Source organism: Narcine bancroftii, chromosome 2 (genome assembly GCF_036971445.1).
Source record: "Narcine bancroftii isolate sNarBan1 chromosome 2, sNarBan1.hap1, whole genome shotgun sequence".
In the NCBI taxonomy this organism is placed as follows: domain Eukaryota; kingdom Metazoa; phylum Chordata; class Chondrichthyes; order Torpediniformes; family Narcinidae; genus Narcine; species Narcine bancroftii.
Window position 1 is genome coordinate 111,266,345 of NC_091470.1, and position 24,817 is coordinate 111,291,161.

The window sequence follows — 24,817 nt, forward strand, 5'->3', positions numbered from 1 at the left end:
GGCTGCAGGCAGCAACACCAACTCCTCGACGCTGTCTCTTCAGGCCCAACTGTTTGCGTGTCATCATCACACAGGACTCCACTGTCCCCATTACAAGTCTCTGCATCAGTAACCCTTGACCAGGACTTCCCCCATCCCCTCACAAAAGCAATGGAACTGATTAAAGTGCATGGACACTATACCAATTGCTTATTTGACTCGGGGTCAACTGAGAGTTTTATCCGCCCAGACCTGGCCCACCGTTGCGGACTGGCTATTCTCCCCACTGCACAGAGAATTTGGTAAAGGGGTTGTGTGGCGACCCTGAAAGTCCAGGGCATCACGTTCACAGACTTCAAACTATTAGTTCTTCCCCAATTGTGCTCCCCTGCACTGCTGGGACTGGATTTTCAGTGCCAGTTTCAAACCATTTCCCTGCACTTTGGGGGGCCTCAAATGCCACTCTCTGTCTGTAACCACTCCACCCCAGAAGCCTCCTGCCAGCGGCAACCTGAGCCACCCATCCCCCCGCCCCGGGGCCTCACCTGTAATCTCTTCACCCTCCGAGTTGCTCCGCCAGCGCTTTTCACAAACCTCACCCCTAGCTGGAAGCCTGTGGCCACCAAAAGCCGGCAATATAGTTATGAACACAGGAAATTTATCACAAGCGAGATGCGCAGACTGCTGGACGAGGGCATTACTGAACCTAGCTCAAGTCCCTGGAGGGCCCAGGTGGTGGTTGTTAAAAACGGGGAGAAGCCGCGGATGGTGGTTGACTCTCTCTTCTTCTCTTTGGCTTGGCTTCGCGGATGAAGACTTATGGAGGGGTAATGTCCACGTCAGCTGCAGGCTCGTTTGTGGCTGACAAGTCCGATGCGGGACAGGCAGACACGGTTGCAGTGGTTGCAGGTGAAAATTGGTTGGTTGGACTACAGTCAGATAATCAACCGCTTCACAATTCTGGATGCGTACCCCCTTCCACGGATCACAGATGTGGTGAATCAGATCGCCCAATACCGTGTATTTTCCACCATTGACTTACATTCAGCCTATCATCAGCTCCCGATCCGCCGAGAAGACCGACCTTTCATGGCCTTCGAAGCGAATGGGCAGCTGTATCAATTCCTTAGGGTACCCTTTGGGGTCACAAATGGCATCACGGTCTTCCAGCGGGAAATGGACCGGATGGTGACCAGAACGGGCTAACTGCTACTTTCCCATATTTGGACAATGTCACCATTTGCGGCCATGACACGGAGGATCATAATGCCAACCTTGAGAAATTTTTTCAGACTGCAATTCGGCTGCTCTTGACCTACAGTCTCGACAAGTGTGTCTTCCGGACCACTCGGCTCGCAATTCTGGGTTGTGTGGTGGAGAACAGGGTGGTCATGCCGGAATCCCCTGACAGCATGCGTCCCCTCATAGACTTGCCCCCCCCCCCCCACCCCCGACACCCAGAAGGCACTCAGACGCTGCCTGGGCTTTTTCTTTTACTATGCCCAATGGGTTCCACACTATGCCGACAAGGCACGACCACTATTCAAGACCACCTCCTTCCCCCTGTCAACCGAAGCCAGAGCGCCCTTTGACCACATCAAATCGGACATCGCTGCAGCAACGCTGCACGCCATCGACGAGTCCATTCCGTTCCAAGTCAAGAGCGATGCATCTGACTTTGTACTGGCCGGCCGGCCGGTAGCCTTCTTCTCCAGAACCCTCCAGGGTCCTGAGAGCCGACACTCCTCTGTCGAGAAGGAGGCCCAGGCCATAGATGAAGCAGTACGTCGTTGAAGACACTACCTCACTGGCAGGTGCTTTACGTTGCTGACTGACCAACGCGCGATCTCCTTCATGTTTAACAATACCCAGCGAGGTAAGATCAAGAATGACAAAATTTCCAGGTGGAGAATTGAACTCTCCACCTTTAATTATGACATACTGTATTGGCCTGGTAAACTCAACAACCCACCAGATGCACTCTCCAGGGGGACTTGCGCCAACATACAACTGGACAGGCTGCAGAGACTCCACGAGGAGCTCTGTCATCCAGGCGTCACTAGTTTCGCGCACTTTGTCAAAGCTTGCAACCTGCCCTACAAGGCCGAGGAGATTCGCTCCATGAACCGAGCCTGCCCAGTGTGCGCTGAGTGCAAGCCCCACTTCTTCCGTCTGGAGAACACCCACGTCATCAAAGCCACCCAGCCCTCTGAGCGTCTCAGCGTAGATTTCAAGGCCCCCTACCGTCGACCAACCATGACACCTACATCCTTACGGCCATTGACGAGTACTCCCACTTCTCGTTCGATGTGCCCTGCTCGGACATGACTGCCTCCTCAGTCATAGAGGCCCTGCACAGCATCTTCGCCATCTTCGGGTACCCCAGTTACATCCACAGTGACAGGGGGTCCTCGTTTAATGAGCACAGAGCTGCGGCAGTACCTTCTGGAGCGTGGTATTGCTTCAAGCAGGGCCACCAGCTATAACCCACGCGGTGATGGGCAAGTCAAAAGAGAGAATGCAATCTTCTGGAAAGTGGTTACGCTTGCCCTCTGGTCCAAAGGTCTCCCCACCTCTCGCTGGCAGGACATGCTCACTAGTGCCCTACACTCCGTCCGCTCCCTCCTATGCACCACGACCAATGCCACCCCCCATGAAAGGATGTTCTCTTTCCCGAGGAAATCCGAATCGGGAACGACCATACCGGCGTGGCTCACGGTTCCCGGTCTGGTCCCCTTACGACGCTGGTACTCAAAGAACAACCCCTTGGTTGACCGAGTGACTCTCCTCCATGCGAACCCGTATTATGCCTATGTTGGTTCCCTGACGGGCAGGAGGACACAGTCTCAGTAAGGGTCCTAGCCCAAGCCAGATCAGGCGCAGCAGTGCCTTTAACCCAACCTCCCCCTATTCCTTCTCCCCCAGGTCATGTGCTTGAACAGGAAGGACCAGCACCACTCCACCAGCTCAGACCAGACTGTCGACAACTCCGTTGGGGAATTGAGAGAAGCAGTGGTCGCACCCTACAAGCCTGCCGGCGACACAACTCCGGCAATCCCAATCCCTCCACCACAGCGGTCACATCGGATGGTCAGGCCCCCTGACCGGTACAGCCCCTAACCTCGGGGTCAGTTCTCAAAGAAGGGCTGAATGTGATAGTACAGATTCTATCACCAAGGTGTATATGTACAGATGGTAGTGTAGGATGACTGTGATTGGCTGAGAGCGTAGCCACACCTACTGGCAGGTCTTAAAGGATTGCTCCTTGCCAGACCAGGTCAATCTGGACTGGTCAACCTACTTGTGATATGCTCCAGTCTTTTAGTTAATAAAAGCCTTGGTTTGGATCAACAAGTCTTTGGTTCCTTCGACATGCTCTACACATCGTGTATCTCAAAAATTTTACTAAGATGGATCTTGGATTTTGATGTGCCTGTGGTTTCGGAGCTAATGCTCTGTGTGCCCTTTCTATTTCCATTTCTTCCTGCATTTCTGTCGTTCCCAGGACCTTCGGGATCCATCCTTTTATAAATTCCTTCATGTCTGTGCCTTCTTCACCCTCCTTCAGACCCACTATTTTTTATGTTGTTTTGCCTACTATAATTTTGCAACATATGAATTTTCTGAGATAAGAACTCTTGTGTCTCTAATTTTTTTTGTCACTTTCTTCCAATTTTTCTCTTGTCATTTACTTCCATTTCTACAGCCATTTCCCACTCTTCCACATTCTCTACTCTTTTCCCTATTTCTGTCATTACTAGTTCTAACCTTTGCATTTTATCTTCTCTTTTCATTTTCCTTTTAATTGCATTAAACTCAAATGATAACCATTCTTTTAGTGATCTCATTGTTCTTCAAAAAAGGCTTTATCTATATTCTGTTCATCAGTTTTACCTTTTATTTTCTTTATCCATCAGTTTTACCTTCTATTTCTCTGTGAAGATCTTGGTCTTCTTCTTCCTCTTCTATGTCTGTATCTGTGTTTGTGTCTCCTTCCCTTCTTTGTGTCTGTGTCTCTTCTGTTTTTCCTGATCTCTTTGTCAGGCCTCTTCTTGCTGGGCCTCTTTTTGCTGGGCCTCTTGTTGTTGGTCCTCCCCTCCTGGGCTGATCGTCTGTTGTGCTTTCTGACGTTGGTCTTCTTGTCAGTTTTCCCATGTCTGTCTTCCATGTCTGTTTTGTCACTCCCTCTTCTGCTGTCTTCCTTATCCTCCAGCTGAGAGCCCTGGTGTCGGGTGTCCCTCAGCTGCTCACTCTGTGACAGCCCGCTCCTCTGCTGAGCCCCCCCTCCTGCTGGTGTCCTCTTTCTCCTTTGATTGCGCAGTTGCACACTTTTGTTTTGCTTCGAGAGCCATTTTTGTAGTGCACCAGCTGATGGGTCGCGACTCCGTAGGGCAGGCACTAACCTCAAGGGTCGGACGCTCCTCATCACCACAGTGTCCTGTTCCTTCATGCAGGTAAGGCCTTCTTCTTTCTTCTCCAGTGACTTTTTAACTTTTTTTTAGTTGTTCTTACTTTCTCCTTCTTAGAAGCCATCTTCTTTCTCTTCTCTATATCTTATTCTTCTATTTCTTTTATTCTATTTTTCTTATGCTTTGCTTTTTCCTAACTTTTTTGCTATTTTCATGGAGAGGGCTGGTGTTCCCAACCGGCCACTACTCCATTACGTGACTCCTCGGTAAAGTTGATTGAGGAATAAGGATTGGCTCCTCTTGGGTGACACGGTTGTCGTAGCGGTTAGCACAACGTGGTTACAGCACCAGTGACCCAGGTTTGAATCAGGTGCCGTCTGTCAGAAGTTTGTACATTCTCCCTGTGAGTGCGTGGGTTTCTTTGGGTACTCTGGCTTCCTCCCACCCTTCGAACGTCCAGTGGTTGTAGTTTAATTGGGTGTCATTGTGCAGCATGGGCTCGGGGGCCAGAAGGGCCAGAAGCAATACCATGCTCCAGAAGGTACTGCCGCTGCTCTGTGCTCATAAACGAGGACCCCCTGTCACTGTGGATGTAACTGGGGTACCCGAAGATGGCAAAGATGCTGTGCAGGGCCTCTATGACTGAGGAGTGCTGTATGTCTACATTAAAATTTTTAAATTTTAAAATAATGCCATGGAATCTTTTACCTGAACCTTCAAGAGCAGACAGCGTCCCTTTTTAAATTCCCAGTGGAACAGTGGCAGCTCTGTCAATGTAGCTGTCGCTCAGCCAGATGTTTAAGGTGAACTTGCTGGAACAGGTCACAAAACTGCACACTTCTGTTGAAGGAAATGCTTCCACCTTGATTCTAGTTTCTTAAAAGCCATACAGTGCAGAATTAGGCTCTGATGCCCCCACAACCAGGCCAATGTTTTTTTAATAAGAGCGACGCAGTTAGTCTTGCAGTTAGCACAATGCTATTACAGCGCCAGTGACCTGGGTTCGAATCCGCTGCTCTCGATAAGGGGTTTGTACATTCTCCCCGTGACATGTGTAGGTTTTCTCCCACCCTTCAAAACTCACCAGGGCTGGAGGTTGATTGGGTGTAATTAGGTGGCATGTGTTTCAATGTCTGGAATCAGCTTCCACTGTGTTGTAAGTTAAATTTTAAATGTTAAAAACTTTTAAATAGTCCCATTTACTTGCAGTAGCACCATATCCTTCCAGGGCTTGCCTGTTTAAGTATCCTTCTAAATGTGATTACATCTGATTCTACCTCCTCCTCTGGAGCAGTTATCTCCCAGCCACAGACTGCAGCTCAGCCCACGTGCTCCTCTCCCTACCCCTTTCTTCCTTCTCTCCTCTCCTTCACCCCCTCCCCTCTCCCCCTACATTTTGATTCTGACACCTGTCCTTGACAAAGGGCTCAGGCCTGAAACATTGGTTACCCTTTGCTTTCTATGAATGCTGCAGGACCTGCTGGGTTTCTCCAGCTCTTTTGTGCATTACACTCGACCCCCAACGTCTTCAGGCTTTGTTGTTTGACTCCTTAAAACCACTCAAGGTTTGGTACCTTGGGACAGCGCTGTTCTATTCACAAGACTCTCCTGTGGTGCATCTCAACTGATCTATTGCAGGCAAAGACTGCCAGCACTTGTAATGGAAATCAGAATCAGAATTTATTGTCATGAACGTGTCACAAAATTTATTGTTTTATATTGTGCATTACAGGTGCATATTTGCTAGAAATTACATTTCCATAAATATGCTACTTTAAAAAAAAATAATAAATTAGAGTAAAAGAAGAGAAAAAGTGAGGCAATGTCTGTGGTTCATTGTCCATTCAGAAATATGATGATGGAGGGGTGTTCATCTTTAGGCTCCTGTACCTCCTTCACAACAACATCAGTGTGAAGAGGGCATGGCCTGGGTGGTGGGGGTCCTTGAGGAATGAGGCTACCTTCTTAAGACCCTGCATCTTGTAGATGTCCTTAATGGAGTGAAGACTGATGATACTGGCCAAGTTCACAACTCACTGTAGCCTTTTTCCTGTCATGTGCATTAACGCTTCCATACCAGACAGTGATGCAACCTGTCAGAATGCTTTCTGCAATGCACCTGTAGAAATTTCCAAGGGTCTTTGGTGGCATACCAAATCTCCTCAAACTCTGAATGAGGTATACCCGCCAGCAATCAACATGAAGATTCCAGGATGGATCCTCGGAGATGTTGACTTCCAATTGTTTACCCTCTCCACTGCTGACCCCTTAATGAGAATTGGTGCGTGTATTCCTGATCCCCCTTCTTGAAATCCACAATTAGTTCCCTGGTTTTGCTAACATTAAGTGCAAGGATATTGTTGTGACACCCCTCAATGAGCTGATCTATCTCATTCCTGTACACTTCCTCATTGCCGTCTGTGATTCTGCTGACAAATGTGGTGTCATCGGCAAGTTTTCTTAATTCAACCAATTTGTCATTTCTTCTTTAAAGAAGCTAACTCAGCAGAATTGGCAAGATAACCCAAAAATAGTACCTGAAACCAAGTAGGTAATATTTGTTTGGTTGGCAAGGACTCGCTTTCCCTGTCATCCCCCAGGGAACTGAGGAGAAAAGTAAATCATTCTCGACTCTCAGGGATTTACTGATTCAACCAATTCGTCATTTCTTCTTTCAAGAAGCTAACTCAGCAGAATTGGCATATTTGTTTGGTGGGCAAGGACTCGCTTTCCCTGTCATCCCCCAGGGAACTGAGGAGAAAAGTAAAAAAATTAAAATAAAAGTCCATTCTCGACTCTCAGGGATTTACTGAGGTATAGAAAATTATGACAGACTAAATGCAAACAGGGGTTTTCCACTGAGGGTAGGTGAGATACAAACCAGAGGACATGGGAAAAGATTAGGGGGAACATTTTCACACAGAGAGTAGTGGGAGTGTGGAATGAGCTACAGACAGATAGATGGACAGGAAGGATAGGAACTGGGGGCAGGTCAGTGGTACAGTAGAATAATAGTTTGGCATGGACTAGATCCTGTGCTGTAATGTTCAATGGTCCTAACTCCTTTTGCATTGAAGCAGTCCAATCAATTTTTTTAAGAGATTGCCTTGATGCAACCATGGTATTGCATGTATTTCTGATGGTATCCAATGCACTTTGGTAGAAAAAAAATAAACAGGTAGACTATTTTTCAAATCGGGGGAAAATAGAAAATACCCAGATGCAAAGAGACCTGGGAGATCTCGTGCAGGATCGTATGAAGGTAAACTTGCAGGTTGAGTCAGAGGCAAAGAAGGCAAGTGCATTCTTTTCACGAGGAATAGAATCTAAGAGCAGGGATGTGATGTTGAAGCTTTATAGGGCACTGGTGAGACCTCACTTGGAGTATTGTGAGCAGTTTTGGGCACCTCATTTAAGAAATGATGTGCTGACGTTGGAGAAGGTTCACGGGAGGTTCACTTGGATGATTCCAGGAATAAAAGGGTTATCACACGAAGTGCGTTTGACGCTCTTGGCCAGTATTCATTGGAATTTAGAAGAATGAGGGGGGATGTCATTGAAATATTTTGAATGTTGAAATGCATGGACATAGTAGATGTTGAAAGGTGGTTTCCCATAGTGGGAGACTTTAAGACAAGAGGGCACAACTTCAGGATTGAAGGTTGTCCACTTAGAATAGAAATGCACAGGATAGAGGGTGGTGAATCTGTGGAATTTGTTGCCATAGGCGGTTGTGGAGACCAGGTCATTGGGTGCATTTAAGACAGAGATTGATGGGTTCTTGATTAGCCAGGGCATCCAAAAATTATGGGGAGAAGGCCGGGCAGTGGGGCTGAGTGGGAAAATGGATCAGCTTGTGATTGAATGATGGGGCAGACTTGATGGGCTGAATAGCCTATTTTGGCTCCTATGTCCTATGTGTATGACCTCTTGATGGGACTGGCTCAGCTTCACACAACCAATTCAGGAGTTGCAGTAAGGCATTCATAATTGATGAGCAATTCATGCATATAGCTGATTCATGGATAATGCATCAGCGAGTGAATGTAACTTGATAATGGTCCTGAAGATGACATTTTAAGAGAACAGTTTGCACAGACCTTGTGTAAGAAAGTGCTTTTTGCTTTACCAACTGATAAAATCACTGATCATTGTTGTTTGGACAATGTCTAAAGACATTTCTCTGTTCTTCCAGGGTGAGAGAGAAACTGTTCACCTCTGTGCACAGGTTGCAAGTGATGCGACTAATTCCACAGGCCCCAAACCATTTAAGATCCCATATTCTATCAGGCAGAAAATCTGTTCCACTTTCGACGTTCCCAGTGCAACAGGAAAGGACTGGAGGCTGTTAGCACAGAAACTGCACATTGACAGGTGGGTGGAAACAGTGAAAAGGCTAACTTTTAGGTTTTGTTGGTTTTAATGTTGAGATTTGAATGTTAGCAAGTGTTCACGGGGGAAACTGGGAGTGTTAGTGGTAACAGTGGGTACCTGGGAGTGCGTCAGTGTTTACAGTGGGGTACCTGGGAGTGTGTTTAGTGTTGTATCCGGATGTGTGTGTTAGTGTTTACAGTGTGGTATCTGGGTGTGTTTTAGTGTTTACAGTGAGTTCCCGTGTGACAGGGTTTACAGTGGGTCCCCGTGTGACAGGGTTTACAGTGGGTCCCCGTGGTCCGTGTTTACAGTGGGTCCCCGTGTGACAGTGTTTACTGTGGGTCCCCGTGTGACAGGGTTTACTGTGGGTCTCCGTGGTCCGTGTTTACAGTGGGTCCCCGTGTGACAGTGTTTACAGTGGGTTCCCGTGTGACAGGGTTTACAGTGGGTTCCCGTGTGGCAGCATTTACAGTGGGTCCCCGTGGTCCGTGTTTACAGTGGGTCCCCGTGTGACAGTGTTTACAGTGGGTTCCCGTGTGACAGTGTTTACAATGGATAACTGGAATTGTGTCAATTTTTACAGTGGGGTACCTGGGAATGTGTCAGTGTTTACAGAGGGGTACCTGGAAGTGTGTCTAGTGTGGTGTCCGGGTGTGTGTTAGTGTTTATAGTGAGTTCCCGTGTGACAGGGTTTACAGTGGGTCCCCGTGTGACAGGGTTTACAGTGGGTTCCCGTGGTCCGTGTTTACAGTGGGTCCCCGTGTGACAGTGTTTACAATGGATAACTGGAACAGTGTCAATTTTTGCAGTGGGGTACCTGGGAATGTGTCAGTGTTTACAGAGGGGTACCTGGAAGTGTGTCTAGTGTGGTATCTGGGTGTGTGTTAGTGTTTATAGTGAGTTCCCGTGTGACAGGGTTTACAGTGGGTCCCCGTGTGACAGGGTTTACAGTGGGTTTGGGTGGTCCGTGTTTACAGTGGGTCCCCGTGTGACAGGGTTTACTGTGGGTCCCCGTGTGTCAGAGTTTACAGTGGGTCCCCGTGGTCTGTGTTTACAGTGGGTCCCCGTGTGACAGCGTTTACAGTGGGTCCCCATGTGACAGTGTTTACAGTGGGTCCCCATGTGACAGGGTTTACTGTGGGTCCCCGTGGTCTGTGTTTACAGTGGGTCCCCGTGTGACAGCATTTACAGTTGTTCCCCGTGTGTCAGTGTTTACAGTGGGTCCCCCGTGTGTCCATGTTTACAGTGGCTCCCCATGTGACAGGGTTTACTGTGGGTCCCCGTGTGACAGGGTTTACAGTGGGTCCCCATGGGACAGGGTTTACAGTGGGTCCCCGTGTGACAGGGTTTACAGTGGGTCCCCATGGGACAGAGTTTACAGTGGCTCCCCGTGTGACAGGGTTTACAGTGGCTCCCCGTGTGACAGGGTTTACAGTGGGTCCCCATGGGACAGGGTTTACTGTGGGTCCCCGTGTGACAGGGTTTACAGTGGGTCCCCATGGGACAGGATTTACAGTGGGTCCCCGTGTGACAGGGTTTACAGTGGGTCCCCATGGGACAGGGTTTACTGTGGGTCCCCGTGTGACAGGGTTTACAGTGGGTCCCCGTGTGACAGGGTTTACAGTGGGTCCCCATGGGACAGGGTTTACTGTGGGTCTCCGTGTGACAGAGTTTACAGTGGGTCCCCATGGGACAGGGTTTACAGTGGCTCCCCGTGTGACAGGGTTTACAGTGGGTCCCCGTGTGACAGGGTTTACAGTGGGTCCCCATGGGACAGGGTTTACTGTGGGTCCCCGTGTGACAGGGTTTACAGTGGGTCCCCATGGGACAGGGTTTACAGTGGGTCCCCGTGTGACAGTGTTTACAGTGGCTCCTCGTGTGACAGGGTTTACAGTGGGTCCCCGTGTGACAGGGTTTACAGTGGGTCCCCATGGGACAGGGTTTACAGTGGGTCCCCGTGTGACAGGGTTTACAGTGGGTCCCCATGGGACAGGGTTTACTGTGGGTCCCCGTGTGACAGTGTTTACAGTGGGTACCCGTGTGACAGGGTTTACAGTGGGTCCCCATGTGACAGGGTTTACTGTGGGTCCCCGTGTGACAGGGTTTACAGTGGGTCCCCGTGTGACAGGGTTTACAGTGGGTCCCCATGTGACAGGGTTTACTGTGGGTCCCCGTGTGACAGGGTTTACTGTGGGTCCCCGTGTGACAGGGTTTACAGTTGTTCCCCGTGTGCCAGTGTTTACAGTGGGTCCCCCGTGTGTCCGTGTTTACAGTGGGTCCCCGTGTGACACCATTTACAGTGGGTCCCTGTGTGACAGGGTTTACTGTGCATCCCCCGTGTGTCCGTGTTTACAGTGGGTCCCCCGTGTGTCCGTGTTTACAGTGGGTCCCCGTGTGACACCATTTACAGTGGGTCCCTGTGTGACAGGGTTTACTGTGCATCCCCCGTGTGTCCGTGTTTACAGTGGGTCCCCATGTGATAGCATTTACAGTGGGTCCCCGTGTGACAGCGTTTACAGTGGGTCCCCGTGGTCTGTGTTTACAGTGGGTCCCCGTGTGACAGCATTTACAGTTGTTCCCCGTGTGTCACTGTTTACTGTGGGTCCCATGTGTGTCCGTGTTTACAGTGGGTCCCCGTGTGACAGTGTTTACAGTGGGTCCCCGTGTGACAGAGTTTACATTGGGTCCCCATGTGACAGGGTTTACTGTGGGTCCCCGTGTGTTTGCATTTACAGTGGGTCCCCATGGTCTGTGTTTACATTGGGACCCCATGTGACAGCATTTACAGTTGTTCCCCGTGTGTCAATGTTTACAGTGGGTCCCCCTTGTGTCCATGTTTACAGTGGGTCCCTGTGTGACAGTGTTTACAGTGGGTCCCTGTGTGTCAGCGTTTACTGTGTGTCCCCGTGTGTCCGTGTTTACAGTGGGTCTTCGTGTGTCAGCGTTTACAATGGGTCCCCGTGTGTCACTGTTTACAGTGGGACCCCATGTGTCAGTGTTTACAGTGGGTCCCCGTGTGACAGTGTATACCGTGTGTCCCCATGTTACAGTGTTTACAGTGGGTCCCCGTGTGGCCGTGTTTAAATTGGGTCCCCCTGTGACAGTGTTTACAGTGGATCCCCGTGTGTCAGGGTTTACAGTGGGTCCCCGTGGGTCCATGTTTACAATTGGTCCCCGTTTGTCTTCGTTTACAGTGGGTCCTCATGTGACAATGTTTGCAGTGGGTCCCCGTGGGTCCGTGTTTACATTGGTTCCCGTGTGACTGTGTGTACAGTGGGTCCCCATGTGTCCGTGTTGACAGTGAGTCCCCATGTGACAGTGTTTACAGTGGGTCCCCGTGTGTCAGCATTTACCGTGTGTCCCCGTGTGTCCGTGTTTACAGTGGGTCCCTGTGTGACAGGGTTTACTGTGCATCCCCCGTGTGTCCGTGTTTACAGTGGGTCCCCCGTGTGTCCGTGTTTACAGTGGGTCCCCGTGTGACACCATTTACAGTGGGTCCCTGTGTGACAGGGTTTACTGTGCATCCCCCGTGTGTCCGTGTTTACAGTGGGTCCCCATGTGATAGCATTTACAGTGGGTCCCCGTGTGACAGCGTTTACAGTAGGTCCCCGTGGTCTGTGTTTACAGTGGGTCCCCGTGTGACAGCATTTACAGTTGTTCCCCGTGTGTCACTGTTTACTGTGGGTCCCCGTGTGACAGAGTTTACAGTGGGTCCCCATGTGACAGGGTTTACTGTGGGTCCCCGTGTGTTTGCATTTACAGTGGGTCCCCATGGTCTGTGTTTACATTGGGACCCCATGTGACAGCATTTACAGTTGTTCCCCGTGTGTCAATGTTTACAGTGGGTCCCCCTTGTGTCCATGTTTACAGTGGGACCCTGTGTGACAGTGTTTACAGTGGGTCCCTGTGTGTCAGCGTTTACTGTGTGTCCCCGTGTGTCCGTGTTTACAGTGGGTCTTCGTGTGTCAGCGTTTACAATGGGTCCCCGTGTGTCAGTGTTTACAGTGGGACCCCATGTGTCAGTGTTTACAGTGGGTCCCCGTGTGACAGTGCATACCGTGTGTCCCCGTGTTACAGTGTTTACAGTGGGTCCCCGTGTGGCCGTGTTTAAATTGGGTCCCCATGTGACAGTGTTTACAGTGGATCCCCGTGTGTCAGGGTTTACAGTGGGTCCCCGTGGGTCCATGTTTACAATTGGTCCCCGTTTGTCTTCGTTTACAGTGGGTCCTCATGTGACAATGTTTGCAGTGGGTCCCCGTGGGTCCGTGTTTACATTGGTTCCCGTGTGACTGTGTGTACAGTGGGTCCCCATGTGTCCGTGTTGACAGTGAGTCCCCATGTGACAGTGTTTACAGTGGGTCCCCGTGTGTCAGCATTTACCGTGTGTCCCCGTGTGTCCGTGTTTACAGTGGGTCTCCGTGTGTCAGCGTTTACAATGGGTCCCCGTGTGTCAGTGTTTACAGTGGGACCCCATGCGTCAGTGTTTACAGTGGGTCCCCGTGTGACAGTGTATACCGTGTGTCCCCGTGTAACAGTGTTTACAGTGAGTCCCCGTGTGAGTGTTTACTGTGTGTCCCCGTGTTACAGGATTTACAGTTGGACCCCATGTGTCATTGTTTACAGTGGGTCTCTGTGTGTCAGCATTTACAGTGGGTGTTGATATCAGAAAGTACCTCGGGATCTATTTGCAGGTATAGGGGTTCTCTTTGTCATGAGGTGTCTCTGAAATTGTTCAGCATTTTCAGAGGTTCTCTTAGACTCTGCCGGAGTATTTAGTGGGTCCCCAGGAGTGTGTCAGAGGCTATAGTCCAGTGGTTCTTAACCTTCCCTTCCCACTCACATCCCACTTTAAGCCATCCCTTTCTCATCACAGAACATTGATGGCATTGGGAATCCTTCTAGTGGGATGTGAGTGGAAAGGAAAAATGTTGAGAACCACTGATCTACTGTATTTTACAAAGTTCATTTTTAAAACATAATTTCAAGCATTACATGCTCTTTTGTAGTGAAAAGAATTGTTTATGCTTTTTACTTAATTTTTCTTTAAAATTGATCATTTTGGTAAATGAAGCCTGTTGTATTTGCTAATGTTATTAACTATCAAAATTTATCTGTTCATCTCTTTACTCCTCGATAGATTTGATTTTTTTTCCATATTTATTGATCTCCACAACAACTTTGTTGACATTATTACAGATTCACATTATGACATCCCCCGCCCAACTTTTATAACAGAAAAAAACAACACACCTATATATGAATATAAAGGTAAATAAAGACTCTCTCTATCGAACTGGAACATTAGTGAAAGTAAACAACAAAAAGTTGGGGGGAGAAAAAAAAAGCACCCTTAATTACACACACAAACACGCCCCCATCCCCCACCCCTTTGGCTCACTTTGTTGACATCAGAATGTTACCGATTACATCAGTACATGTACCTGCAACGTGTGGTGAAACATTTACTCCATACGCTCTCATAATTCAGGGAAATAATGCAAAAATGGCTGCCATTCATGAAAAAAAATTCAGTGATATTTAAATAAATTATTTATTTTTGATTAATTAAAGTCAAAATTGAATTTTATTTTGATTTTACAGATACTCCCTGACTTACGATGGTCCGACTTACAGATTTTTAAAGTTACAATAGTTTGAATCCATACTGTGCATTGGCTAGGCCATGATGTTCAGTGTCTCCCCACAGTGATCCCACTGCCCCGCTCTCTCCCCGCAGCCCCGTGTCAGTCCCCACACTGATCCCACTGCCCCGCTCTCTCCCCGCAGACCTGTGTCAGTCCCCACACTGATCCCACTGCCCCGCTCTCTCCCCGCAGCCCTCTGCCAGTCCCCACACTGATCCCACTGCCCCGCTCTCTCCCCGCAGCCCTGTGTCAGTCCCCACACTGATCCCACTGCCCCGCTCTCTCCCCGCAGCCCTGTGTCAGTCCCCACACTGATCCCACTGCCCCGCTCTCTCCACGCAGCCCTGTGTCAGTCTCCACACTGATCCCACTGCCCGGAACATAACCCCATCGTAAGATGAGGACCAATTGTATATTTGATATTAAAATCAAAAATCTTTTTTTTTATTTGAATTTTAAAAGAACTGCCTGAGAATCCGAAAAATCCAAAAATTATGGACCGACCCAATCCTTGAGCAGTCCGGATACATGTATTGATGTATTGATCAGACTTCTACTGTACCTTGTGTCATGCGAGAGGTGTCACGCGAGCTCACACCTTCCTTTCCTTCCTCCAGGAATCTGAGCTACTTTGCAATAAAGAGCAGCCCTGCAAGTACCATCCTGGATATCTGGGAGGCACAGCATCAACACGACAGAGACCTTGACTCCTTAGCCAGCGCTCTGGAGGAGATAGGCAGGACCCAGTGTCCCAGCTCAGTGGCGCGGGAAGGTGACGGAGATGAGGCAGACTACAACTACGGTGGATGAATCCCCAATCCTCGTCCGGGCAAGCGCCGGCCCGGCCTTTGGGATCAGCTCACCCTGAGTAACCTCTGCTCAGTCACAATATAGGAAAGATTTCTCAGGAAATGCTAAAGGTTTACTGTCCAAATCTTTGGATGTGTATGTAAATAGAATTTATTTGTAAATGTTCCCTGGAGAGGTGCACCAATTATACGTCATGAGATGAAACAGTCCTCAGTTTGTTCATCAGCTCTGACATTTCAACTCCTAAATTCCTCGGTATCATGTCCCTGGGTTACACTTAAGTCAAGTTCAATTTTATTGTCATCTGATTGCATAAGTACCACCTGAAGCAACATTGCTCTCTGGTTCTCAGTGCAAAATACACAGACACACAACCAGATATATTACACATATACCAGTGGTTCTCAACCTTTTTCTTTCCACTCACATACCACCTGAAATATTCCCTATGCCATTGGTGCTCAGTAAGGGGTTGCTTAAGGTGGTATGTGGGTGGAAAGAAAAAGTTTGAAAACCACTGTTTTAATCATCCTTAATTGACTCGTTATGTGCAGGGTTTCATAACTCCAAAGGAAATGGGCCAATGACAATTTTTCTCAAGCGAAATATTTCAATTTCAATTGGGTCTTGAGCAACCTTACCTTCCCACTCACATCCCACCTTAAGCAACCCCTTACTAATCACAGAGTACTGATGGCACAGGGATTACTTAAAGTGGGATGTGAGTGGAAAGAGAATGGTTGAGAACCACTGACACATACAGACAAACAATACATATACAGGACAAGTATTTTATCTATATAAACAAATAACTAAATTTGTTTCGCAATATGGTTGGTGTGAGCAGTTCCTTTGGTCGTTCAGCGTTCTCACTGCCCGTGGGAAGAGGCTGTTTGTCAACCTGGTGGTTCTGGCTCTGATACTCCTGTATCTCTTCCCCGACAGGAACAGCTGAAAGTTGCTGTGTGTGGGGTGGAAGGGGTCCTCAATTCAAATACGCCCTGTTCAAATAAAGATCCTGGTAGATCACATCAATGGAAGGGGAGGGAGACGCCAGTGATTCTCTGTGCCACTCTTATGGTCCTGTGGATTGATCTCCGACCCATTTCTCTGCATGGACCGTACCACACTGTGATGCAGCCGGCCCAGGACGCTTTCAACAGAGCTCCTGTAGAAGGTTGGCATGATGGTGGCCGGTAGCCTTACTCGATTCAGTCTTCTCAGGAAGTGTAGTCACTGTTGCGCCTTCCTGGCAAGTGAAGAGATGTTGAGTGTCATCAATAGGTCACTAGTTAAGTGAACTCCAATCAACCTGGTTCTCTCAACTCTCTCCACCACGGAATTATTGATGTGGAGTGAGGTCATTCCTGGATCTCCTGAAGTCCACGATCACCTCCTTCGTCTTGGCAGCGTTAAGGCTCAGGTTCGTTAGTCCCGCACCCTGCCACGAGATTTTCCACCTCACCTCTGCAGTGTGGCTCGTCGTTGTCACACTGATGAGGCCAACGACTGTCTTGTCACTTGCAAACCTGGATCTGGTGTCGCAGTCGTGGGTCAGCAGCATGAACAGGAGCGAGCTGAGCGCATGGCCCTGAGATGCACCTGTGCTGAGTGGAGCCTATAGTTGCAGTTAGCCAAGAGCCAAGGCTTTGAAGATACGTGACAGAATTGATTCCTCCCAAGTGTGGTGGATTGTGCTCAGTACTGTCTAGCCCACTTCTAAACTGGTCCTCCTTTATTTTACAATGCTGGGAAACACATTTCATAGTTGAAACACCAAATTTTGTGACCCCCCCCCCCTCTTGCTTTTATTTGTAACCATCCCTGCTATCTGGGATACCAAGAAGAGAGGAATAGAGGGGGTGAAGTTACCAAGTTGAGTTCAAGGCCATCTTCACATCAAATGCTTGTTTCATTTGTGGGCAGGATAATTGTTGCACCTTCATAGCTGCATAAATGTTCATTCTCCTCTCGCTCCTGAATCGTCTTGTTCGCATACACCTGGCGCGAATGTTCTTGATGCATTCTTGATGGATTTTGTAAGCTATTTACTGATGTGTCCATTCTGCCAGCAAACCAGCAAAGACCAATATTTCCTGCAAACCACCTTCTCACAAACTGGTGGATCCTTGTGTGTTTAATTTTGTGTACAAATCATTAAATTTACGTGGTTCTTGAGTTTTTTTTCTCTCTCAGTTTTGATTGATGGAGGAGTCTGTGAAGCTTGAAATGACGCATGGTTTAAAAATGCTGCTGGAGAAACTCAGGAGTTTACATGGCAAAGATAAGGATACATAACCAAGGTTTTGGACCTGAGCCTTTCATCAAGGAGCGAGCCCGATATAGGCAGGCGCCTGGGAAAAACGGTGAAGGGAGAGGCGGGGTAGGAAGAGCACAGGCCTACAGCAGCAAGCAGTGGGCGGGGAGATGGTTCTGCGAATGAAGGGGGAAGGGAATGGAGAGCTGAAGGAAAGATGACAGAGGGATAGGGGAGAATGGGATAGGGAACCGGAGAAGTCGATGTTAATGGCCATCTACTTAAGTGTCTTTGTCTTTGCAATATGAAGTACGTTGTTTGACCTGCTGAGTTTCTCCAGGATTATGTTTTTACTTCAATCACGGTCTCTGCAAACTTTCATGTTTTACATATGGGTGCAAGACGACACCCCCTATCATACGTGAGCAAAATAACCTCACTGTGAATATTGCACAGGGTGGTACGACTCTGGTTTTCCACCTTCCCACAATCCCAGTGGCCCATCACTCAACCTAACCCCACCTTCTCCATCTGGATCTATGTATCTCCCTGATGATTTTCAGGGGCGTATCTCTGTTCGCGTGAAAGACCAGGCAAGCCCGGATTAACCATTAAGCAAGATAGGCCATCAAGAGAAGGGGGCACCACAGATTTTTTTTCCAGTGTCTGATTTCCATGGTACAGCTGAACTTGGGGTTCACATAAAAGGCCTCCACAATAAATGAAAAGAAAACATATTCAGTGTATATAGGTTATATTTAATATCGATGTGGGGTCTGGCCTGGAATAAAACTGATTTTTTTAATCTATTATTTCACATTCAGCGCTTATTGACTCTTAATGTCTTGTCAGTTAGACGATGGAAGGGTCGAGGGAAAACTATTGTTGACCTGCGGTTAGTGCCTTAATCCGGCCCTTTATATTTGAACCCTAAAAATATCATCCCAAAACCAGGCACCATCTTATACTCCAAGTATAAAATCCAAACCTTAATATCCTGTGGTTTAAGTGGCAATGGAGGTAGAGTCCAAACACTAAATATTTTTCTCCTGATGCTGAATTAATAATAAGGTTATATTAAAACAATAAAAATGTGATCTAAACCTATCTGACACACCTTAACTTAACAGCACAGCAAACGAAGCCACCAGTTGCCATTTGCCACACCTGACGAACAGGAAACAATCAGCCGGTGCGTTCTGTTTAGGCCAATCACAATATATCTTGCATTATGTTACACCAGCTGGGAACATTTGATGCATATTATGGTCGCTAATTGACAGTATTTTGCCATTACTTGAAGTTAAATGGCTAGATTTTAAATAACAAAGACTGTGTTGCTTGGTAGTGTGCTTATAGTCATTACTTCACTGGCCAGTGGGAGGACTTGAGGGACAGTAAGCTCTCAGCAGTAAGTGCCATATAGGGTAGTCTTGTACAATGAGTATAGCTCAAAACCTACATTTTAAGTGGCGATTCTAGGGGTCATCTTATACACTCAGCTACCTCACAACCCATAAGGGACCCTGGTTCAATCCTGACCTCTGGTGCTGCCTGTGCGGAGTTAGCACATTCTCCCTGCTTCCCCCGGGGTCCTCCTGTTTCCACTCACGTCACAGAAACTTGGCAGCTGGAGGTGAGCAGTAGGATCTGGGGGGAGTTATGGGAATATGGGGAGAAAAAAAAAAGAATGGAATGTGTTGAATGGTCAGCATAGATTTAATGGCCTGAAGGTCCTGCTATCGTGCTATCTGACTCCGTGGCGCATTATTTCCCTCTTCTCCCCTCCACTATTTACTTTGAATCTTTGCTCTCTATCATCTGTGCTAAGGGAAATCAGTTAAATGTAACTGGCCCATGAGCCTGTGCCGCCCAATTACACCCAATTGGCGTACAACCCCAGTACATTTTGAACAGTGGGAGGAAACTGAAGCACCTGAAGGAAACCCTCACAGACACGGGGAGAACGGACAAACACCTCACAGACAGCACAGGTTTCGAACCCAGGTCACTGGTGCTTTAACAGCTATGCTAATGTGATGCTGTATTTCAAAGTCCATAGTTCTCCCTATTTACTCTGTTCCTCATACTGTTCAATTCAATTAAGTCGCATCTTGGTCTTCTCTGTTCCAAAGATGAGAATGACAGTCTAAATGCTTCCTGTGAGCACCAAGTTGTTAATAATGGAATGATTTCAAGCTCTTTCATCGGACTTAAGAATCTTGCCATTGCAGCCTTCTCTCCTGTAATTACGCATGTACATAACATAAGAAATAGGAGCAGGAGTCGGCCATCCGGCCCATCGAGCCTGCTCCATAATTCAATGAGATCATGGCTGATCTGACGAGTGGCTCATCTCCACCCTTAATATCCCTTAATTCCCTCACTATGTAAAAATCTATCCAACCTTGTCTTAAATATATTCACTGAGGTCACTTCCACTGCTTCAATGGGTAGAAACCTCCACAGGTTCACCACCTTCTGGGAAAAGCAGCTCCTCCTCATCTCTGTCTTAAATTTACTACCCTGAACCCTGAGGCGATGTCCCCTAGTTCTAGTCTCCCCCACCAATGGAAACAATCTACCCATCTCAATCTTATCTACGCCTTTATAATTTTATATGTTTCTATTAGATCCTCTCTCATTCTTCTAAATTTCAGTGAGTATAGTCCCAGGCGACTCAATCTCTCCTCGTAGATCAACCCCTTCATCCCTGGAATCAACCTGGTGAACCTCCTCTGCACCACCTCCCGAGCCAGTTCATCCTTCCTCAAGGCAGGAGACAGAACTGCACACAGTCCTCCAAATGTGGTCTCACCAGGACCTTGCACAGTTGCAGCTGAACCTCCGGCTCCTAAATTCAATCCCTCTAGCAATAGAGACCAACATTCCATTTGCCTCCTTGATAGCCCGCTGCACCTGCAAACCAACCTTTTGCGATTCATGCACAGACTTTCTGCAAATTAGTGTATAGGTTTCTCCTGAAGTGTACTCCATGAACACACACTGCCCAACAGGGAATTACTTCAGTACAAAAACTCTCCCTTGCTGAGCCAAGGGACTATTGCATGAATTTTCAAAGGGCTGTTCAACTGAAGCTCCACCCATCAGGTTGATTGAAACAATCTTATGGTCCACAAAAGTTTTTGCTTCCTGAACACTTCTGGGTGTGTTTCATGGATTTTGGGATACTGATCATGAAAATCAGCTTAAAATTTTGCTTTCACATAGCTTTGTTCAAATATAACTTATTTTTGTAATTTCCTGTAATATTTTAAGTCTACTTCAAACAAACAAAACCATGAATTGCAACATGTCATTGAAAATTCATTTTCCCCATTCGTACCTGGACATCTTCCCTGCTGATCTGGGTACAGTCAGTGACGAACATGGTGAAAGGTTTCACCAGGACATTGCGACCATGGAAAAGTGGTATCAGGGCAACTGGAATCCATCAATGCTGGCCGACTATTGTTGGACACTGACACGAGACACATCAGATGCTGAGTACAAACAAAAATCAGCGGCAAAACACTCTTAGGTCAGTGGAACTAACGCAACGTGTCAGCATCATTATGCGATTAAACAGGCTAAATTCAATCAAAGTTAATTTAATGTTTCTCCACCTTCCTACGTGATGTAGCTAATCTGGAATTATCTTTGTGTTCATCTCGAAGTTCTCTATCATAATCCCCAATGTTTATTCAGGAAGAAAACCTTTTGAAAAAAATTGTTGTCCCCAGTGTAATCCAGAATCTGATTGTTTAGAAATCTCAATGGTTCAGTATCTGCCTTATTCAATAGTCTGCAGTGTGAGCTGGGCTGCAGATTATAAATCGAGTGTGCAGCCAGTCCCGAGGGCAAGACCGCGATGGGTCTAGAACATGTGGCCTGAACAGGGGTCCACCCTTCTTGTTTTGATAAGTTGAAGCTCACAAGAGAGTCACTGCATTCAACTTCCCACTCCCTTTAAACTCACTGCATCCACTGAAAAATATGTTATTTGACAGGGTGGTGTAGTTAGCATATAACAGCACAACGCTGTTACAGCGCCAGCGACCAGGACTTGGCTTCGAATCCAGCGCTACCTGCAAGCATTTTGTACGTTCTCCCCGTGTCTGCAGGGGCTTCCCCTGGGTGCTCCGGTTTCCTCGCATCCTTCAAATTGTATGGGGTTGTAGGCCAATTGGGCTCTTGGGCAAGAAGAGCCTGTTAATAAGAATGCTCGAGGCCATTCCAGCATCACCAAAACCCAAAGGGTGATGCATCGAAAATTCATAGCGTTACAGTATGGAAATAAACCCTTTAGCACAACTCATCCATGCCAAGCAAGGTACCTATCCATGATAATCCCATCTGCTGGTTTGGCCATCTCCTTCTGGATCTTTCCCATTCATGTCCTTGGCCAAATGTCTTTTAAACATTCTAATTATATCTGTTTCTACCTTATTGACCTTCATAAATCAGCGTATTCAGTTCAGGTGTGTATAAGAGGTTAGTGAGGCCAAATTAGGAATATAGTGTGCTGTTTTGGGCACCAAGCAATAGGAAAGATATCAATAAGATTGAAAGAGTGCAGAGAAAATTTACAAGGACGTTACTGAGACTTGAAAAGGACAAGTTGAATAGGTTAGAATTTCATTCCCTCCAGCGTTGGAGAATGGGGGATGTTTTGATAGAGGTGTATAAAGTTAGGAGGGGGAGAGATAGGGTAAATGAAAGCAAGTTTTTTCCACTGAGACAAGAATGAGAGGACATGGGTTAAGGGTGAAAGGTGAAATGTTTAAGGGGAACATTGGAGGGAGGGTTCTTCTTCACTCAGAGGGTGGTGAGATGTGGAACAAGCTGCCAGTGCCATTTGAACATTTAAGAGAAGATTGTATAATCAGGTGGACGGTAGGGGAATGGAGGGCTATGGCCTGGGTGCAGGTCAATGCGATAAGGCAAAAAAAGAGTTCAGCATGAACTAAATGGGTGAAGGGCCGGGGTCGGCATCAGAACGTCTAATCGGTGGGGGGGGGGGGGCATTAGAGTAACCGTGGGGGAGGCACAATCTGACATTTGAAAACTTGCTCAGTGGGGGAGGGGGCAGTGGTGGTGCCGAACCTGCCATGAACCACCCCTTGTACGCCACTGCCACACATCCCCCTCCCTCTGACTTAACAGACAAACATGCTGCTTATGTCATGCGGAGACTAGCGGCGCTAGTGTTGTGGGTGGGGGGGGGGTCACAATAACTCATTTGGGGGGGGATGCCCTTCGAAGGGCTGTTTCTGTGCTGTTGTGTTCATCTCTTTGAAGTTTCACTTGTTGCCTCACCCTAACAAACAACAGTTCCCCTCAGCAAAATGAAAATGCACCCTTCTGTCCACAGTTAAAATCAAAATAAAGGCTGATCGTAGCTTAATCTTCCCTCCCCCATCTCCCCACGTCCACTCTCTCACTCACCAGGAGATGCACCAGGGTGTGATTCAGGAAAAAGGAAAATCTGCTCATTTCTGCCCATTCCCCACAGCCTACAAGGTCTCCCCTCCACCAATGAGCTGTGGTGGTCAGCACGACCACTCTTTGAGCAACTGAGCAGGGACTCTGTTCCATCTCACTTCCTCATTGGCAGGGATGAAGTGACCAATGAAGATCGCCGTATTTGGGGATGAAGGCCAATGAAATGGTGCTCCTATGTCACTGGTTCTCAACCTTTTTCTTTCCACTCATACACCACCTTAAGTAATCCCTTACTAACCACAGAGTACCTATGGGATAGGTTAGGACCTCATTCCCTGGAGTGTCGGAGAATGAGAGATTATTTGATGGAGGTATATAAATTTAGATGCGGTATAGGTAGGGTAAATGGCATAGGTGCTCTGTGCTCAGTAAGGGATTACTTATGGTGGTATGTGAGTTGGGAGAAAAGGTTGAAATTTAATTTTTTTTTAATTTGAAAATTTAGACATCCATGAATCCATGCCACCCAATTTACACCCAATTAACCTGCACCCCCAGTACATTTCGAACAGTGGGAGGAAACTGGAAAGCCCACGCAGCCACGGGTAGAACGCACAAACTCCTTACAGACAGTCCGGGATTCGAACACAGCTCACGACCGCCGGGGCTGTAAAGGCGTTGCGCTCACCGTGCCGGCCCACTGTCCTACGTGAATAGGTCAAAGAGGCCTTGCACCAAGTCCGCGCGGTGTGTGAAGGATGTGGCACTCTTGCTTTGAAGTGTGGGCAAGATGCAGGCCCTTCGAATAATACTACCAAGAAGACAACCTTGCATTGGTAGCTTTTGATGAGGAGGCACCTTGATTGCATAGATTGTCTGAGCTGAGTTCTGTGCTGCATCTCCCTGAAGATAATTTAAAAGGTTTGAATAATTAGAATGGCACAAAATTCATTGCTTTGCAGCAACTTCCAGGTTCAAATATTCATTGCAGGTGCAAATATTAAAGCTATTAATAACATTAAAAAATAAATAAATTAGAAAAAAAATAAGAGAATGAGAAATCATGTCTGTTGTTCATTGTCCATTCAGGAATCTGATGGCGGAGGGGAAGAAGCTGTCCTTGTTCCGATGGGTGTTCGTCTTCAGGTTCCTGTACCTCCTTCCCGATGGTAGCAGAGTGATGGCCTGGGTGGTGAGGGTCCTTGAGGATAGAGGCTGCTTTCTCATGTAGATGTCCTCGATGGAGTGAAGACTGGTCCCCGAGTTGGGCCTGGCTGAGTTGACAACTCTCTGTAGTCTTTTCATGTTCTGGTACCTCCATACCAGAAAACGATGCAACCAGTCAGATGGCTCTCCACATCACACCTGAAGAAATTTGTGAGTCTTTGATGACGTCTCAAATCTCTTCAAACTCCTCACAAAATATAGCTGCTAGAGAATCTTCTTCATAATTGCATTGTCATGGAGGCCCCAGAACAGATCCTCAAAGATGTTCACACCCAGAAATTTGAAACCCTTTTCCACTGCTAACCCCTTGATGAGAACTGATTTACGTTCTCCTGATTTTTCCCTCCTGAAGTCCACAATCAGATCCTTGGTTTTGCAAATGTCGAGCGCAAGGTTGTTGCTGTGGCACCATTCAATGAGCTGATCTATCTCCCTCCTGTACGCTTCCTAGTTGCCATCTTGTGATTCTGCCAAGGATCGTGGTGTCGTTGACAAATTTGGAGATAGCATTTGATTTGTGCCTGGCCTCATAGTCAAGTTTATTGTGCAGTCATTCACACAACCAGACATAATGCACATACAGACAAACAATGCACATGCAAGACAAGATTTCATTTATGCAAATAAATTTTAAAATATTGTTCTGTAAATATGAGAGTCTCGGATGGTTA

The 24,817-nt window shown here is 47.4% G+C and overlaps 1 protein-coding gene across 1 annotated transcript in view; it reads left to right on the plus strand.

Moving 5' to 3' along the window:
• The window catches only part of LOC138754147 (netrin receptor UNC5D-like), a 483,772-nt gene extending 466,414 nt beyond the window's left edge, over positions 1 to 17,358 (plus strand). The window contains exons 16-17 of the mRNA XM_069918008.1: positions 8,584 to 8,762; positions 15,025 to 17,358. Of these exons, the coding sequence (XP_069774109.1) occupies positions 8,584 to 8,762; positions 15,025 to 15,217 (372 nt within the window). The 3' untranslated portion in view covers positions 15,218 to 17,358. The remainder of the gene's footprint in view (positions 1 to 8,583; positions 8,763 to 15,024) is intronic.
• Positions 17,359 to 24,817: the final 7,459 nt, after the last annotated feature.